This window comes from Sceloporus occidentalis, unplaced genomic scaffold (genome assembly GCF_023333645.1).
Source record: "Sceloporus occidentalis isolate IW3139 unplaced genomic scaffold, rSceOcc1.0.p SCAF_6, whole genome shotgun sequence".
NCBI lineage: Eukaryota > Metazoa > Chordata > Lepidosauria > Squamata > Phrynosomatidae > Sceloporus > Sceloporus occidentalis.
In genome coordinates, this window is record NW_028316986.1 from 69,149,822 (window position 1) to 69,168,415 (window position 18,594).

An 18,594-nucleotide genomic window follows, 5' to 3' on the forward strand; every position below is an offset into this window, starting at 1 on the left:
TCACTGATGCCAATATATAAGACTTTGCTCACTGAATATACATGAATGAATGCTGCCAATTTCATTTCAGCTTTAGGTACTTCTGGGTTTTCACACATTCACAGAATTTGTGTGAGTATCCCAAAACCACATATGTGAATGTTAATGTTCTTCAAATTCAGCTGCTGACTGTGTTATAAACATGCTAATGAATTCTTTGGGCACCCTACTGAGTATATCAAACCAACAGTGCAGCAAACAGTGCTCTTCATATATATTTAAATTAACCAACAAAACAATCATGAAAAACAAAGCATATAACAGAACCTGTGAATATATTTTGCTTTGCATGCAAGGGCTAAAAAGCCTTTGGACAGAGATTGTTCCCAGGTACAATGGTTACATTCAAACATAATAAGATAAGGACAATAGATAACTACTGCATTGGCATATAATGATAAGATATGGTGCTTGCTACACATGGAAGCCTCAGGCTCATATACTCTCCCCCCCCCCCATCCTCCTGTCTCATGCAGCCATGGAGAGATAGGAAATTTTCATTTTTATCTAACTACTACCACCACCACCATCTTATTATTATTATTATTATTATTATTATTATTATTATTATTATTATCCTGTCTTCTTCCCAGTTTTGGACCCAATGTAGTTTACAAATTAAAAAACACTCTGTTAAAAATTCTCAAAACACAAATGTTTAAAAAAGAGATTAAACAATTAAAAACAGATTAAAACATGCACCATTAAATACACACATGCATGCACGTGCACCTTAGCACAACATTTAGCAAGATCCAGAAAATTGTTTAGGTGGTTGTTTAGCTCTATATAAATTATCAAATGCCTGTCAAAAAAGAAGTCTTTACTTGTCTGTGAAAATAAAGTAGGGAGGGTGCCAGACTAACTAATGTTCAATCAGTCTAATTATGTTCAACCAAGAATGGTAAAATGTGCTGCATTACCTGAGGCAGGATGGAGACAACCAGTGCCATGCCCCCAACAGCATTAATATTTATTTTGCTGTTTTGTTAGAGGTGGCAGCTCAGAAAGTGCATGTTCAGAGGGTTCCTCGCTGAAAGCACAAAGACTGCCCATGCGGCCATGTATGGGTGACCTCCATAGCTAACTTTTCACCTTTAAACCTCAGGAATCTCTTAGAGAAGGCAATTATTCAGTGTGCTGGCAGCTTTGCAGACTACAATGGTCACTTTCTTGTTTTAACCACCAATGCAAGAAAGTGGTCAGTGTTACCTCCCTTGAGCTGCTGACAGGTTGAATGCCTTCCTTTGCAGTGATGGTCACTCTCTTGCTTTCAAAGGCCATCAACCAATGCTTTGGACATAGAAATGGGTGCTCTATGGAGACTAAGTTGCAGGCATTCCCTCCTCTTCCTCAGCCGCAGTCAGTCAAGGAGACATGGTTCCTTGGGATAATGGCAAGCAGTCCTTTGGGTGGTAAATAAGAGAATGCAAATGCCCCATCTATTCCACCTCCTTGGCCTACAGGAAAAATAGACCAAACCTGGACAAATGGTGATTAGTATTAACCACAGTTCAATTAAATAACTCAACTTTGAAATTTAGGTCCAAAACACACTGTTTGAGACTGCTTCAACTGCCCTGGCTCAATGCTAGGGAATTCTGGGAACTGTTATTTTGTGAGACATTTAGCCTTCTCGGTCAGAGAGCTCTGGTGCCAGAATAAACTTCAGTTCCAAGAATTCCCTGTTACTGAGCCAGGACAGTTAAAGCGGCCTCAAACTGGATTATTTCTGCAGTGTATTTTGGACTCAAGTTTAGTCACTTGACTTTTGCCATTTTTTCTATTATGCTTAGAGACAACTGCATACATATCCTTGAGAAAAGGAAGTACCTCTCATTGCAAACAAACAAACAAACAAACAAACAAAGTGGAGCGGGAACCTACCTTCTGAGTAGTGGCTATAGATCCTACTGTGTACTAGTCTATGTTTGCCAAGCAAGAGTACCATTTCTACCCTAAGGAAGATACCTGTTTGCATGGGGGCTCTCCATACCAGAATCAGGGGAAATGCTTGAACTGAAAGCTTCTATGTGAACAGAAACTTCTCTTCAGATGTGCCATTCTCCCATGTGAGGACAACAATGATGGAAAGGGTGGCAGCCCTAGGTATACCTGTGATCTTATCAAGAAAATATGTTGAGTCACACCTGAACAGGGCTAATTCAGACTGAATTAGATTCTCAGCTGAACAAGCAAAGCATAAATACATTTAGATGGCAGCATTCACCAACCAAAAAGTGACAGCTTCACCTACAGCCTGTCAGGTTATGTTGAATCTGGAACAGGCAGGGGCTTGACAAACTGAAGCAAGAATACTTGTTTTTATTGCACCTCAAGAGTACAAATAAGCCAGAATAATCAAATGACATCCTGACCCTCCAGTCTAAATTCTTGAATACCTCTGAATGAGAGAAAAGGTCAGATGGAAAGCCATCCATTTGTTCATCTTAGGGTTACCATCACTGGTATTACATGAGCAGATGAGTCATGTCTGTACCTGCAAGTCTGCAAGCTGAGCAGCTGACTTCCCCTCAAGGCACAGAGCCTGAGCCATAAATGCATGCAAGTCTTCCAAAGAGAGGCTGTCCACCTAGAAGAGAGGGAGAAAAAGAGTGTTGGGTTTTTTTTTAAAATAAAGGAAAACAAACATAGCCAAGAGCTATGAAAAATAGTTCATACTTTTGTCCATGATCTAAATTCTTTGTTCCAGGAATGCCAGTCTTACTTAGTCTTGTGCACATGTGTATTTGCTTAAACATTCATTTGTTTATAACTCAATTTACATAAATGAGGCTGTCACAACTTTAGTTCTGTCTTACTTCCAGCACCTTCACCATCATTCAGACCTCAGTTTAATGTTCCATCTCTCATTTATTCTTGAGAATTTTACAATGATAAGCATTTAACAAAATGAATTTCAACAGGGAGAAATGTAAAGTACTACACTTTTAAAAAACCAAACAGCTCAGATACAGGATGATTGACACCTGGCTTGAAAATATACATGTGAAAGGCATTTAGGAGTCTTAGGAGTACACCAGAAGTTGAACCTGAGTCAATAGTGTGATGCAACAGCTAAAAAAGCCAAGCCAATAGAAGCGTAGTGTCTAGATCGAGAGAAATAATAGTACCACTCTATTTTGCTTTGGTCAGACTTCATTTGGAATAATGTGTCCAGTTGTGGGCACTACAAGATGGATACTGAGAAGGTGGAATGTATCCAGAGAAGGGTGAGCAAAATGGTGAAAGATCAGGAAACCATGCCCTATGAGAAGAGGCATAGGGAGCTGGATAAGTTTAGCTTGGGGAAGAGAAAATTAAGGAGTGATATGATAGCCCTATTAAAATACTTGAAGGGATATGATATTGAGGACAGAGCTAACTTGTTTTCTGCTGCTCCTGAGACTAGGACCTTTAGCAATGGATGCAAGCTATAGGAAAAGAGATTCCACCTCAACATTAGGAGGAACTTCCTGACAGTAAGGGCTGTTTGACAGTGGAACACACTCCCTTAGAGTGTAATGGAGTCTCCTTCCTTGGAGGTCTTTAAGCAGAGGCTGGATGGCCACCTGTCTGGGATGCTTTGATTTAGATTTCCTGCATGGCAGGGGGTTGGACTGGATGGCCCTTGTGGTCTCTTCCAACTCTATGATTCTATGAAATATTTGAAAAGATGTCTTATGGAAGAGGAAGCAGGCTTGCTTTCTGCTGATCCAGAGACCAGGACATGGAGGATGAATTTAAACTACAGGAAAAGATATTCCACCTAAACATTAGGAAGAACTTCCAGGCACTAAATGCTTCTCAACAGAGAAATATGATACTTTCTTTTAAATAGAGACTGGATGGCCAACTGTTGGGAGTGTTTTGATCATGAATTCCTGCATGGCAGAAGGCTAGACTGGATGGCCTTTGTGGTCTCTTCCAGCTCTATGATTCTTTGAGTCTATGATCTCAATATCCACTATTAACCACAATGCCCATTGTACTTTGTAAATGATCCAATTTCTTGTGGAGTACCCCAACCCAAAATGGCAAGGTGAGCCCTATTCACTTGGACCATGGGCCACTAGTGAGTAACAGAATGGTATTTGTGGAAGGGAATTTCATAAACACTTGAGTTTATCCTGCTTCATAAGATATGAGGTTACAAAACCTTGTGAATCAGATTCTCCCTTGCCCCTTATCGGCAGAACACCTGCTGTCCTGTACTTCTTACCTCCACCTTCCACATGGAATAAAGGTGAAATAAACTTTACCCCAAAAGGCACCAGATCCTGATTTTGAAAGCTAAGTAAGGTCAGCCCTGCTTAGTACTTGAAAGGGAGACCGCCCCCAGCAAATACCAGGTGCTGTAGGCTGTATTTCAGAAGAAGGAACTGCCAAAACTACTTCTGAGTATTCCTTGCCTAAGAGAACACTATGAAATTAATGGGGCCACCATAGGTTTACAGGTGATTTGAAGGCATGTGCACGCACGCATGCACGCACATACACTCTCTAACTAAAGCATACTTGGGTGCAACATACAAAAGACCACATTTTTCCAGATGACTGTTTTTCTTTATAGAATCATAGAATTGTAGAGTTGGAAGAGACCACAAGGGCCATCTAGTCCAACCCCCCTGCCATGCATGAACTCTCAATTAAAGCATCCCTGACAGATGGCCATCCTGTCATCTTGGCCTCAGAGGGAGCGATCAGGCAGACCCAGCAACATCAGGGACTGCCTGAAGGACGAGACTTCTCCCTCCTTTAACTGTCACCTTGTATTTGTATCGTATTCAATTTTTACTGTACACCCCTATGATCATTGCGGAATAGCGGTCTATAAATAAAACAAATTATTATTATTATTATTATTATTATTATTATTATTATTATTATTATTATTATTATTATTCAGCCTCTGTTTAAAAACCTCCAGGGAAGGAGACTCCATTACACTCCAAGGGAGTTTGTTTCACTGTCAAACAGCCCGTACTGTCAGTAAGTTCCTCCTAAAGTTGAGGTGGAATCTCTTTTCCTGCAGCTTGCATCTATTGCTCTGGGTCTTGTTCTCTGGAGTAGCAGAAAACAAGCTTGCTCCTTCATCAATATGACATCCCTTCAAATATTTAAACAGGGCGATCATATCACCTCTTAAACATCTCTTCTCCAGGCTAAACATTCCCAGCTCCCTAAGTCTTTCCTCATAGGACATGGCTTCCAGACCCTTCACCATTTTAGTCGCCCTCCTTTGGACACGCTCCAGTTTCTCAATGTCCTTTTTGAATTGTTGTGCCCAGAACTGGACACAGTATTCCAGGTGGGGCCTGACCAAAGCAGAATACAGTGGCACTATTACTTCTCTTGATCTAGACACTATACTTTTATGGATGCAGCCTAAAATTGCATTGGCCTTTTTAGCTGCCGCATCACACTGTTGACTCATGTTCAGCTTGTGGTCTACTTGGACTCCTAGATCCCTTTCACATGTAGTCTCGTTCAGCCAGGTGTCACCCATCCTATATCTATGTATTTCATTTTTCCACCCTAAGTGCAGTACCTTACATTTCTCCGTGTTGAATTTCATTTTGTTAGCTTTGGCCCAGCTTTCTAGTCTATTCAGGTTGTTTTGAATTTTGATCATGTCCTCTGGGGTATTAGCTACTCCCCCTAGTTTGGTGTCATCTGCAAATTTGATAAGTATGTCCCTAATTCTGTCATCCAAGTCATTGATGAAGATGTTGAATAGCACTGGGCCCAGGACAGAACCCTGTGGTACCCCATTGGTCACTTCTTTCCAGGATGAAAAGAAATCATTGCTGAGCACCCTTTGGGTTTGGCCAGTCAACCAATTACAAATCCATGTAACAGTTACCTTGTCTAGCCCACATTTTACAAGCTTGTTTGCAAGAATGTCATGGCAAACCTTGTCAAAGGAGAAAGCAACCTGAAGTGGGATAGAAACCACACTTTCTTAAATGTGTGGATGCTTTTCTAATATGAGAGCATCTGAACTAACGGATAATGAAGTCCAAATGCATTCTGAGCAATGAGACCCATCATCATCTCAGAGAAATGCCAAAGGAAATCCAGAAAACAAAGCCTTCATTTATAGAACTATTTATTAGATGTTAGCTTCTTGTTCCCATCCTGAGGTAGAGGGCAAGGCAATATTTTGCTCTCCCTCTCAAATGGTCCACACATCATGTTCCTGGTTGGTTTTATATAAACAAACATCACCACTGCCAACACAATCTTCTGTATGTACTCAAGCTTGACATTGTTTCAGTTATGTGGGGAAAGGGGAGGGAAGCCATTAATGACATCTACAAACCCTCTCCCTTATCTTCACAACTTTCTCTTTTCCAGTGGTCTGAACAGTCACTAATGGTACCTCTGTAGATATTTAAGCATTGCTGTAGATCATGTTGCAGCCAAAGAAGTGTATCGGGAAAATAGATCAAAAAAGATATATTCAAGAGAAAGAGAATGTCATAAATATGGGGTAAACCTCTCTCTGTGTTTGTACCTTCATATTGCCTGCTGACTTATGGTGACCACCACGAACTTCATTCAGTTTTCTTAGAGAAGGAACATTCAGAGGTGTTTTGCCAATTCAAATACTAACCACTAGAAAAGGCTTTTATCCTGTCATTGCCTTGACAGAAAGACAGAATTTTTGGGGTGTGTGTGTGTGTTATCCAGACATTGGCGGGGTAAAGACCGCCCCTTTGGGGTGGCCTGCAGCTGCTCCATTGAAGCACGGATTGGGGCCAGGGCAATCCAGTGCTTTTTGGGACCAGAGAGAAGCGGCAAAATGCCACTTTTCCCTGGTCCCAAAAAGGGGTGTCCTTGGGGCTTCATGCCCCAGGACACCCCAGGGAGCTGCTGCCAGGAGAGAAAGGGGCCACTTGGCCGCTTTCTGCCGGCTTTGTTCCTGCAGCCGTTTGGTAGTTGTGAGAACGAGGCGTTCCCCCAGAAGGAGCTCCATTTTGGAGCTCCTTCCAGCACTGTGCCTAGTCTGTCGTAATTGGCCTGAGACGGCGCAAGGGCGTCACACACATGCCGCTCCATTTGGAGGTAGCATGCATGTGATGTAATCATGGCGGCCCCGTGTGGATGGGAGGCCACCATGATTGTGCCCTCGTCACGTGCTAGAGTTAGGCCTCATGTGGGCAAAGCACCCGAGGCAACCCTAGCACATGACGAGGACGTCACGTAAGGCCCGTCTGGAGAGGGCCATTGTCATCCATTTTAACCCTTCCATTTTTCTTCCCTACTTCTTCTTGTGTGTGTGTGTGTGTGATAACTGTGACTCAGCCATAATTTCAGTATAGGGAATAGTCCATGAACATAAGCATGATCCCGAAGCTATCTTTTATATTAAAGACTGTGAGGTGTCCCTGTCTTATTCAGAATCCCGTATGCGCAATGGACTCTGCTCTCCCAAGTGTCCCCTGTGGCCCTTAGATCTTAATTTATTACACTGTCCTGAAAACCTCACAATTCCAGGTACCCAAAAGAACACTGCACGGCAAGAAACTTTCATCATATGAAGCTCTATGGACTGTAATTCATATATGTGATAACCTACCCACTTTTTCTTTATTCTTCTTTAAAAAACAACAACCTTAAATTGCTCGTACTCTGATGCAACCACTTCTTAAGGCTGCAGTCCTCTATGAGTTCATGGCTACTATGCTGGACAGGAGATCCTCAGAGTTGCAAAGTAACAAAGTAACTCCAAAAGTGACTTTTCAAGTTCTGCTAAAGATACATTATGAACTAATCTTTACCAATCTGCTGTGGATGTGAGAGAGAAGAATTTAGACACAAAATTAAGATGTTCTTTACTTGTAGAGTGAGGTAGATTAGCAAGGAGCAGGCAGCTTCAACGGAGGCTTCCAAGGTCTGGAGGTCCTCTGCTATGTCCTGCAGTTGAAAGCATGCCAGAAATGTGTGATGGCGTTGCTTTTCAGCCTCTGGTCCCCTGCTGAGCCATAGAGATCTCAATCCAGGAGTCCCACCTAGGAAAGAAATTTGACATTTGGACCATGGCAATCATTCTTCACTAAAATGTGACAGGAAACAATTACTTGCTGCTTTTTTTTAAACTACAACGTAAATATCAAAGGGTCTCAGGTTTAAGGAATATCAAAGATGCTGCTGCTCAGATCCTCAGCTGCTCTGGTTCCTGGTGCATTTTCATGAGGCAGAGCCACATTCATCTCATAAAGCCACAAGACTGCAGGATTGTAAGGTTTTTTTTCCTGTGCAACTTAAGCAAAGAGTTTCTTTCTTTTACAGAAAAGAATTGCCCTCAATGTAAGTGCAGCAAAGTTGCAAGTGTTTTGAGACCCTGTATTGCTTCCTTCTCAGAATTTTTTCCCCAACCCAATAACTTTAATCTGTCTTCCTCTCCCAGTGCATCCTTTCTTTGTACAGGGCACAACTGCTGATCCAGATCTACTGCAACCCAGCTGTCAGTCTCTTGACACAGAGACTCTTTTGCGCCTCATGATACAGTATCTGATAACCTACCCACTTTTCTGAGAGCTAGCATGGAGCAATGGTTTGATCACTGGACTATGACTCAGAAGACCAGGGTTCAAATCCCCACTCAGATATGGAAAACCCACGGAGGCAATTCACACTTTCTCAGCTTTGGAGGAAGGCACAGGCAAAAACCCTCTGAACAAGTCTTGCCAGGAAACCCCTGTGATAGGATCTTACCTTAGGGTCGTTGCAAGTTGGAAATAACTTAAAGGCACACAACAACAACAACAACAACAACAACAACAACCCATTTTCCCATGAGTCCTCTGACCTGTACTCTGTTTCCATTTCATGGAGGATATTGAAGAGGAGAATAAAGTGAATCCTGAATAAAGGTGGCTCTGTATGCTGCCCATGGAGGATAGCAGACTTGAACTTAATGCATATTTTAATAATATGTAAAGTCTTTGCTTCAGTCCAAAGTTCTGTGTGCATTACTTTATGTATGTATATATGTATTTAATATCCTGCTTTTCTCCTGAATGGGATGTAAAGAGGCTTACAACATTAATTAAAATGGAACAGTACAAAACAGTGCAAAAGTCAAAATGCATTAAATAGTACATGCAATTAAAACATTATCATTTAAAACAATTAAAACGCTTTAAATATGCAGTGCTTATTAAAACAACACACTCAGGTTCATGTAATTCCACTCTGGTCAGCCAAGGCTGAAGGCCTGTTCAGACAAGAAAGTATTTGCTTATCGGTGAAAAGACAACAGGGGCAGATTGAACCTTCCTTGGGAGGGAATTCCAAAGCCTGAGAGCAGTGACCAAGAAAGCTCTGTCTCATTATGATGTGTGTACCCACAAGTCATTTACAGTACACATAGATCCTCATCAGATTCATGCAAGCACAGGAACATGCTTGCATGGCCATGCCTTCCTCTAAAATGGGCTGGGGGGGGGGTACTGAGTTGAGAATTACACTTTTATGTGTACAGCTGGCACTCCACATTTGCAGCTTTGTCCTTTGCAGATTTGATTATTTATGGATTTTATTAATATGTTATCTCTAGGAATTACTTGGTCCTCTAGTGCAATTATGCCAGAGGTAGACCACAGAGTAGCTCTGGAGGACTTAGAGGCTTCTGGAGAGGTATTCTCTCAGGTAAAAATATTACCCTTTTTTATTTCAGATTTTTCCACCTTCATGGGGGTCTTGTGCCCCAGATCCCAGTGAATGTATAGTGCTCCTAAGTGTCAGAAACTGGTGGACAGGACATTAATGTCCACGTTGCCCTACATGGAGTCTCTTGTCTCTCATTCTAGAGTCCAAGTGTGCATTTGGAAAAAACCTACAATCAAAAACCACCAGGCGTTATTATTTTATTCTCAATAGATTGCAGAGCTTTCCCCAACTAGCCACCCTCCCAATGTACTGAATTACAACTTCCATCCTCCCCAAGGCCAGCACTGTCTATTGGCTCAGGATGATCAGAGTTGTAGTCCAACATATCTGAAAGGCACCAAGTTGGGAAAGGCTACCACAACACATACATAACCTACTAATGCTGCTACACTGCTGCTATGCTCATATTTATTTTATTTTATTTATTCGCTTTCCCCCAATATGGGATCCAAAGCAGCTTACAATGTAAATTCAAACATGTAGTACAGTACAGAAGAGGAGGGAAATTTAATAACCTGTCCAATTAAAACATTAATTTGAAACCATTAAAACACATTTAAGTGTTTTATTGCTTCTAATGGTGAATGTGTTTTAATAGTTTCAAATTAATGTTCAAATTAATATTTTAATATATTCAAATTAATATTTTCATTTCAAATTAGTGTTCAAATTAATATTTTATATTTTAACATGCTTCCAACGAACTAGAACATATGAAGTTTTATTGGGTCTAATGTTCCATTATCTTTACGTCCAGATGACTAATAAGTGAGAATGAAATACAAAGAAAATGCTGGGTAAGTTGTATTTAGACAAATTCTCACTCAAAACTATTTGGAATTTGTACTTCAAAAAACCAAAGATGCCAGTTCAGTAAGGAGAGTGATCAAGCTGAATCTGGTGAAACATTTCTCTTTCTTTCCTAATTATACACAGGAACTGCATTCTTTTGGATGAACCACTTGGCCACTATAAATGATTATAGTGCTGTGGTGTCAAACAGTAGGTGAAAGAATTGTCTGTTTATTTAGTAAACAAAACTCTCTTAACCAAATGGTACTTTTGCCCACAGAGACAAAACAGAAAATATTTTGCCCATCACCCTCAGATCAGGCTTCTTTGATACAAATTTTCTAAAGATTAAGGCCTCAAATCCAGAGAAGATAGATACTTTCCTATCCAAATATATATGGAAAGAGGCAGTATCACTGCAGGTAAATCTTCAAGAAAATTTTCATTGCCCATCAAATAGGGGTACTTCCATGTCAACATTCCTAGATATTTTTGATAACTGCTTCTTACTGAAACTGCAAACAAGAGAACTACTATTAAAACCAGAGACGAAATGCAAAACTGAGGAGCACTGCAAGAGTTGAAATGTAATAAACTTCAAGTGACAAGTTTTGAGGTCCCAGTAGCAGTAATTCTGGCATCCATTTAAAGGTTTTCATTATGCAGTCCTGGCTTGTTTACTCAGCAGTAAATTCCATGTGTTAAGTTGGTTCTGCTCCTATCTCCTGGGTTGTTTCCAGAGAGTGACATTGGGGAAACCACGGTTCAGCCCATGGTTCAATATCTCTAGGAAGCCTCTGCATGAGGTCATTTAGGAGTTTGCTGGTGCCACTCAGCTCTACTTCTCTTTGCTGTGGAAGGTGGCTGAGACACTGTAACTGCTGGACTATTGCCTGGATGCTGTAAAGGGCTGGGTAAGAAAACCTCAGGTGCACCTTAGGGTCACCATAAGTTGGAAATGACCTGAAGACACACACCACACACACACACACACACACACACGGGCCAATAAACTGAATGTAAATTCCAGTAAGACAAAGGCTATGTGGAATAGTTATTCTGGGACGTGGTCCACTAGCTACAGCATTTCCTGGTCAGTATTAACTTAGGTCCAAAACACCCTGTAGAAATCATCCAGTTTAAGACCACTTTAACTGCCCTGGCTCAATGCTAGAGAATTCTGGGGACTGTAGTTTTGTGAAACATTTAGCCTTCTCTGTCAGAGAGCTCTAGTGCCACAGCAAACTACAATTCCTAGGATTCCCTAGTACTGAGCCAAGGTAGTTAAAATGGTCTCCAACTGGATTGTTTATGCGGTGTGTTTTGGATCAAAGTCACTGTAGTTCATGATGTACAGTAATTATTTCCCTGTTAGATTATTGCAATGTGCTCTATGTGGGGCTGTCTTTGAAGATAATTTGGAAACTGCAACTAGTAGAAATGCAGCAGCTAGACTGTAGAGAAGATAGAAGCTATACAACAATGACAAAAATTGCACTGCCTGCCAATATGCTTCCAGTCCAAATTCAATGAGCTGGTGATAGTATTTAAATCCCTAGATGGCTTGGGACGTCTATACAGAAGAAGCACTTCTCCTGATACATATCTGTCCAAGGACTTGAGTTTGTTGGAGGGGCTCTTCTTTTTGACCCAGAAGTGGGGGCCACACAGCATGTGAAGGTGTGAAAGACAACTTTTTTGTTGTTGTTTTTGCTGTAGAACCTGTTTTGGAATGACCTTTCCTAGATGCATGCTTATCACTGAGCTGGACTTCAGTTTGTTATCTAGTTAAAATAAGGCTTTTTACTAAGGTCTTTGAAATCTAATCATTTTATTCCATCTCCCTACTTATTCATGGTTTTAACTTGCTATATATTGTAATATGTTTTGAAACTGTACATTGTTTTTTACAATTGTATTCTTAAATTGTTTTACACTGTTATTGTACACCATCTTGAGATCTTTGGATAAAGGATGGGATATAGATATTTCAGTGAATGAATGAATAAAATTTATAGGAAATAAACTGTAACAGGGCCTAAAAATTGGGTAAGACATCTGTGTTAAGCAGCAGCATATCATTCACTTCAATGGAGCATGTTTTCACCATATCTTGGCTACTTTTAATAAGGACAGAGAAAGAATCTTGCTGGAAGGAGATGGGTGCAAATGTATAGATGTTCCAAAAATACTCTTTGAACCAATAAGAAAAATATTATATTTGTTTTTATTAGTCTGACTAGCTTAACCTCCTACAAAAACATTTTAAAGTGGACTGCTGCCAAGCTCCTTATTTGGTGAGCTATGGATTCATGCCGAAGAAAATAAAAGCTTCATGGGAGAATTTAAGGCATAAAAACATGGTCCGCAGATTTTTAAGAAAAATATTTGTTTTGGAACATAACTCTAAAAATAAATCTTGGAAGTCCTCTTCTCCCTTCCTAATCTGTGCTGAAATAGAACAGGTTTTTTATTGCAGCGTTAGATGCAAATACAATTGAAAGGGAACTTGTATTATAAGGTGTTGCTTCCAGGGTATTTTTGGATGAAATTTCTCATACTTATACTGAGCCTCACATTTTTTGCTCTTTGCAAATATATATATATATGTAAAAATACATACATACATACATACGTATGTATGTATGTATGTATTTTTACAAGCAAGTGCCAAGAGTGACATGTGGCTGTCATTTCATTTAACCAAGAAAATAATGTTCCCATCCTGTGTGTTGTTTGCTTTCAAGTCATTCCATCTTATGGCAACCCTAAGGTGAACCTATCACAGGGTTTTCTTGGAAAGTTTCTTCAGAGGGGATTTGCCCTTGCCACCCTCTGAGACTGAGAGAGTGTGACTTGGCCAAGGTCACCCAATGGGTTTTTGTGGCTGAGAATCGATTTGAACCCTGGTCTCCAGAGTCTTGGTTCATTGCTTGAACCACTACACCACATTAGATATCATGGGAAATGTTTCCCAACAAAGTATCTGCTTCACAGCTGGCAAATGAGAAGCATATTGCAGAACTGACTGTATCCTTCTCATGAAAGGAGGGGGACCCTCAGTCTGTGGACCTAATCTAAAGTCCCGAGCCTGATCCACAAAGGTTCCTTGGTTGCCTCAGTTCCTTCCTAAAGCTCAGAGGACAGATGGGGAGAAATCAGGCAACTTGCACAGCTCCATGGGAAAGCTGTGGGGGCAACAAAGCACAGACAGTCAGTGCTTTGAATCTCAACATGCTGGTTGCTCCTCTTTCATCATGCCTGATCTCACCATGGCTTCCAACTCCAGATTCAGTTTACATACTTCTGTCACAAGTGACCATGCAATACCATTCACCAGAAGAACAGGTCACATAAAGGACAGCCAGCAGATTGCCCTGGTATGTAAAGTCCCCTTAATATCATTTAAGCCTGAGGTGGGCAACTGCATGGGGCCAGTTCCCTGGAACTACCCTGCAGCCCACTCACCCCAATAGTGTGAGAAAATACCTCAGGTTTTTTTGTCAGAGTCCTTCTCAAAATGGCAACCAGAAGTGAAAGTGTCACTTCCAATTGCCATTTTGTGAAGGACTGCAACAAAAAACAAGTATTTGGGGCTCTGTGCATAATAAGGGTGGGTGAGTGTTTTTATGGATTTTTGTGTAGATGGGGGCTTCCTTTGTGCTTTTAAGGCAATTTTTAAAATTTAATTTGAGGGTTGAGGGACTTTGGGGGATGAGAGAGCTTCAGGGGCCACATATAGCCCATGATTTAAATCATGCTCAACAATATCATTTGAAATCAGTAGTCTGCATGTGACACAGTAGTCTCTTGCCCTCGGAAATTTATGACACAATATATTAATTAGCATTATGCCATTCGTAACTGGAAACTTTCCAGTCTGGGTACACAGTACTAAATAGTTATGACACTGCAGTTCAATGCAGGAAACTCCTTCAGCAGCTTTAAAATATATTTTCAGAACAGAAAATGCCATGATCACTATGGATAATGATGGGGAACTATATCCCAGATGGCTCTTTTGGGTTTCTATGTAGCTTCTGATGCCATCAATCCTGGTAACTTTCTGGATCATTTGAGTAAGAGCTTTCTGAATTGTGTTCCTATTCTCAGTTGAAAAGGAGGTTACAGAATATGGTGCTGGGACAATGCTGTTCAACCATACTAGTGTTTTCCCATAGGGCAATTTTGTTTTAACACCTACTTGTAGTCTGCTACAGTGCCATCACCAGGTTGCTCAGAACATCCATTTCCGTTTTATGCAGTTATGGTAAGGTGGTGGAACTAGAGTGCTGAAAGACTTGGACAGGGTTCAAATTATCTTTCCAGGCACAAGCTAATATAATAGTAGTGGTCACTAGGTTGGCATTTGTCAGCCACAACACTTTTTTGTCAGCCGTCCCTAGACTGTGGAATAACATGCCTTCGAAGATTTAACACCTGAATTTGCTGTCCAAACTTAAAACAGTACTGAAGACCAGTCTCTTCTGGCAAGCTCACCCAGATGATGTTTAAATTGGGAATTTAGATGATGAATTTTAAATGTGGATTGTTTTAAAATGTGTATGTCTTATTTGTCCTTTTAAACAGTTGCATGTTTTAATTATTGGTAATATGTTTTAATTGAGATTGTGATTGCTGATTTGTTGTTGTTCCCCACCTCAATCCATGAAGAGAAGAGGGTAAGAAATAACAAGAAGAAGAAGAAGAAGAAGAAGAAGAAGAAGAAGAAGAAGAAGAAGAAGAAGAAGTAGTAGTAGTAGTAGTAGTAGTTGAAGCCTAGGAAACCTCAGATAATGCCTCCTTCAGCATACACCTTTCTGTGCAGCAATGAGGACCTGCTTTGAATGTAGGCAGTGAGTACAGAATGGCCTGCCTAAGGAATAGATCTTTAATGATAGTGGCACCCTAGTTGCAGAAAATCCTTCTCAGAGAAACTCAAGTATGGTCAATGCAACATTGACTAAGAATATAAGAACTCATTCTGTCTAGATCCTTTCCTATGTTTTATTTAGATATTGTACGGGCTGTCGTGGAGTTTTCATAATTGTACTGCTGTTCTGTTTTTGACATGTGCTTGCTGAGGTTTATAGTTTTTATATATTTTAAGCCTCCCTGAGGGCTTATAAAACCGCACTGGCAGATGACACGTATCAAAAATAAATGCATTTATGTAAGCTGACATTTCTAAGCCGTCTGGGTCTCCAGAACCAAAATGCCTCAAAGAACATCAGTCTAACCAATAGTACATATTTTAACAGTCAAATATTTCATACTGATCTCATGTTTAAAACCAATAAGAAATGTTACTCTACCTGGGAGTTGTTTGGGTTGCACCAGATCTGGCTGCTGTAAACAATTCCCAGGATACACAAACCACTCCTTTATTACAGGACTTGTTCCCTGGACATCTAAAGAAATGAGCATTGGATCAATAAGTTAAAATAATAAATGACATTTTTCAAGTATGCTTTATTTGAAAACTGATACTAGATGTGCTCTCAGGATGATTGTATGAACTCACACCTTTTAAGAATGTACTCATTCCCAATGGCATGTCAATGTAAATCTTGCCAATGGCATGTCAATGCAGGTTGGTCTCAGTAATCCACACTCCCACAGAGCTGTTTCAAAGGGGATTTTGTACAGATCACACAAGAATCAAAATATGCACAATGATATTGTGCAAAGATGAGATCAGGAATGCAGATGTTCTGCCTGGGGTTATTTCCTTATCAATTGGGCACTGTTGCCAATTGCAGAAGAGCCCTGGGGCAAGTGTAACTCCTTGTATAGGTGTACCTGTCCCTCACACTCAATGATTTAATCAGTGGCTCCATATCTTTCAAAGAACCTTTATGAATAGTGATGGTTAATGGCATGATATACTCTTTTGCAGAAGAGATTTGCTCAGTCCACTGATCCCAAAAGCTTTTCAGTTTAGTCCTTTTAAAGGACTAAGTTTAGTCCTTTTAAAGAATGCAGCTGTTGCTGCCTGTCCTCCTTTGTAGACAGATTTCATACTGAACCAACAATTTCATTATGTAACACATTTATACCCATAAAACATCAATGATGTTGAGCAGACCAACAAAATATGTAGCATACTAGCAGCCCTTTAATGCAAGAAAACAAGACTAAGCTTGCTGTCCCGTTCCAGTTGACATGGAGGAAATATCCTCTACTTACAGAATGCTATTTCTGAATACAGACATATAGGACTATACTGTTCGTTTGCAAACCTCTACTCACATACCTTCGAATGAGACTATATACTGTTAGAGTATATAGGGCCAAATTGGTTAAAGCAATACATTCAAGAAAGAAATTGGAACTGAAAAGGGAACATTATATTGTTGTGACAATACAGTTAGAGCATGCCCCGATTTAGCTACATCGCCATTCTTGGTAAGCCACATAAATTAAGTCAACTTTAGTAGTGATGTTATGGATGTTCCAATCTTGTATTAGGAGACTGCTGCATTTCAGGTGTGTAAACTCAAAGATTTTTTTTTACCAAAGACAGATCCTTCCATGCTATACCAGCTCCAGTTTCTATGAAAGCAAGACCAGAGCTTTGGTGTATAGGAACTTGGCTACTAGGAAGGAAAACATTTGTATAGCCCTTTCTCCATACAGAGACATAGTTATACAGACTAATCCCTTTTGTTTTCCCAATCCTTCTCTTCCTATCACATATACAAATAATCACATCAATCATTCCCACTGCTGCCCCCCTCCCATTCATCAAGAGAAATGATTTCCAGAGATAACAATTGCTGGCACTGATCCAGCACAAGACGCATTATTGTGCCTCTCCCCCTCCAGTCTACCTACAAATCAAATGTTACTGTTCCCTTTAAACACCTTTTAAGTGTCTTAGGTTTAGGCATAACCAGAGACTACTATGGCTAGGGCCTAGTACTTCTGCTCTCAAGGTATGTACTATATTTTGTTGTTGCTGTTACCTGCCCTTGAGTCAACTTCGACTTGGCTCACTGTGACACTGTGGATGAGACATCGCCAAAAAACCCTGTCCTCAATCTCTTTGCTTAAGTCCTGCAGGCCCAGTCCCGTGTCCTCCCTGATCAAGATCAACAATCTGGCATACAGTCTTCTCTTGCTATTACCTTCCACCTTTCCTAGCATTATTGTTTTTCCTAATGATTCCTTTTTACTCATGATGTGACCAAAGTATCACAGCCTTAATTTAGTCATCTTGGGCCCCATACAGACAGGCCAAAATAAAGCTGCTTCAAGTCACTTTGGAGGTATGCTATTTAAAAGACGCATGCGTACTAAGAGTTGGAAGCCATGCCAAAGCCACAATCTGCCCTAAGGACTAGAGAGCAGCTTTGGCGCAGCTTCTGGACTCTTAGTATGCATGCATCATTTAAACAGCATACATCCAAAGTGACCTGAAGCAGCTTTATTTTGGCCTGTCTGCATGGGGCCTTGGTTTTCAGAGAGAGTTCAGGTTTGATTTGTTCTAGAACCCATTTGTTTTCCTTCTTGGCCATCCACAGTGTTCTCAGTACTTTCCTCCAGCACCACTTCTCAAAATGAGTTGATTTTCTTCCTACTGGCTTTTCCCACTTTTCAGCTCTCACATCTGTACATAATGATGGGAAAGACAATATCACTTTATGATCTTCTCCATGTCTTTCATAGCTGCCTTTCCCAATCCTTCCCTTCTACTAATTTCTTGACTACAGTCTCAGTTCTGATCAATATTTGAACCAAAGTATGGAAACTCTTTGACTATTTCAATTTTCTCACTGTTTGTGCTTTTCTATGTCTGAATTGAAATGTTGGCACTTAGAGAAGACATGGGCTTGCAAAAACTTAAGAAAAGACATTATAGCTGATCTTTGGTCTGCTGAGATATCAACATTTATTTTGTAATGTATGTTTTTTCAGTGTTCAGGCCAACAGAGCCTAAGTCCTTCAAAGGTCCAAGCACACTGCTTTCCTCTGTCTCTTCTCCTCAGCCCTGCTGAGGCACAGGGAGACTTAACCTTCCACTTCTTGCATATCTTATGTGTGTGTCCTTGCTTTCAAGTTGCCTGTTGATCTATGGTG

General features: G+C 40.5%; 1 protein-coding gene across 3 annotated transcripts in view; it reads right to left on the reverse strand.

The window, feature by feature from the left end:
- FAM120B (family with sequence similarity 120 member B) overlaps positions 1-18,594 on the reverse strand; it is a 66,830-nt gene that overhangs the window by 28,360 nt on the left and 19,876 nt on the right. For all 3 annotated transcript variants that reach the window (XR_016281737.1, XM_089529972.1, XM_089529973.1), the window contains exons 4-6: positions 15,828-15,923; positions 7,885-8,057; positions 2,540-2,632 (exon numbers count right to left, since the gene is read on the reverse strand). Coding sequence is in view for 2 of the 3 variants with exons in the window: in XM_089529972.1 (XP_089386098.1) it covers positions 2,540-2,632; positions 7,885-8,057; positions 15,828-15,923 (362 nt within the window). In the remaining variant the exon portion in view is untranslated. The remainder of the gene's footprint in view (positions 1-2,539; positions 2,633-7,884; positions 8,058-15,827; positions 15,924-18,594) is intronic.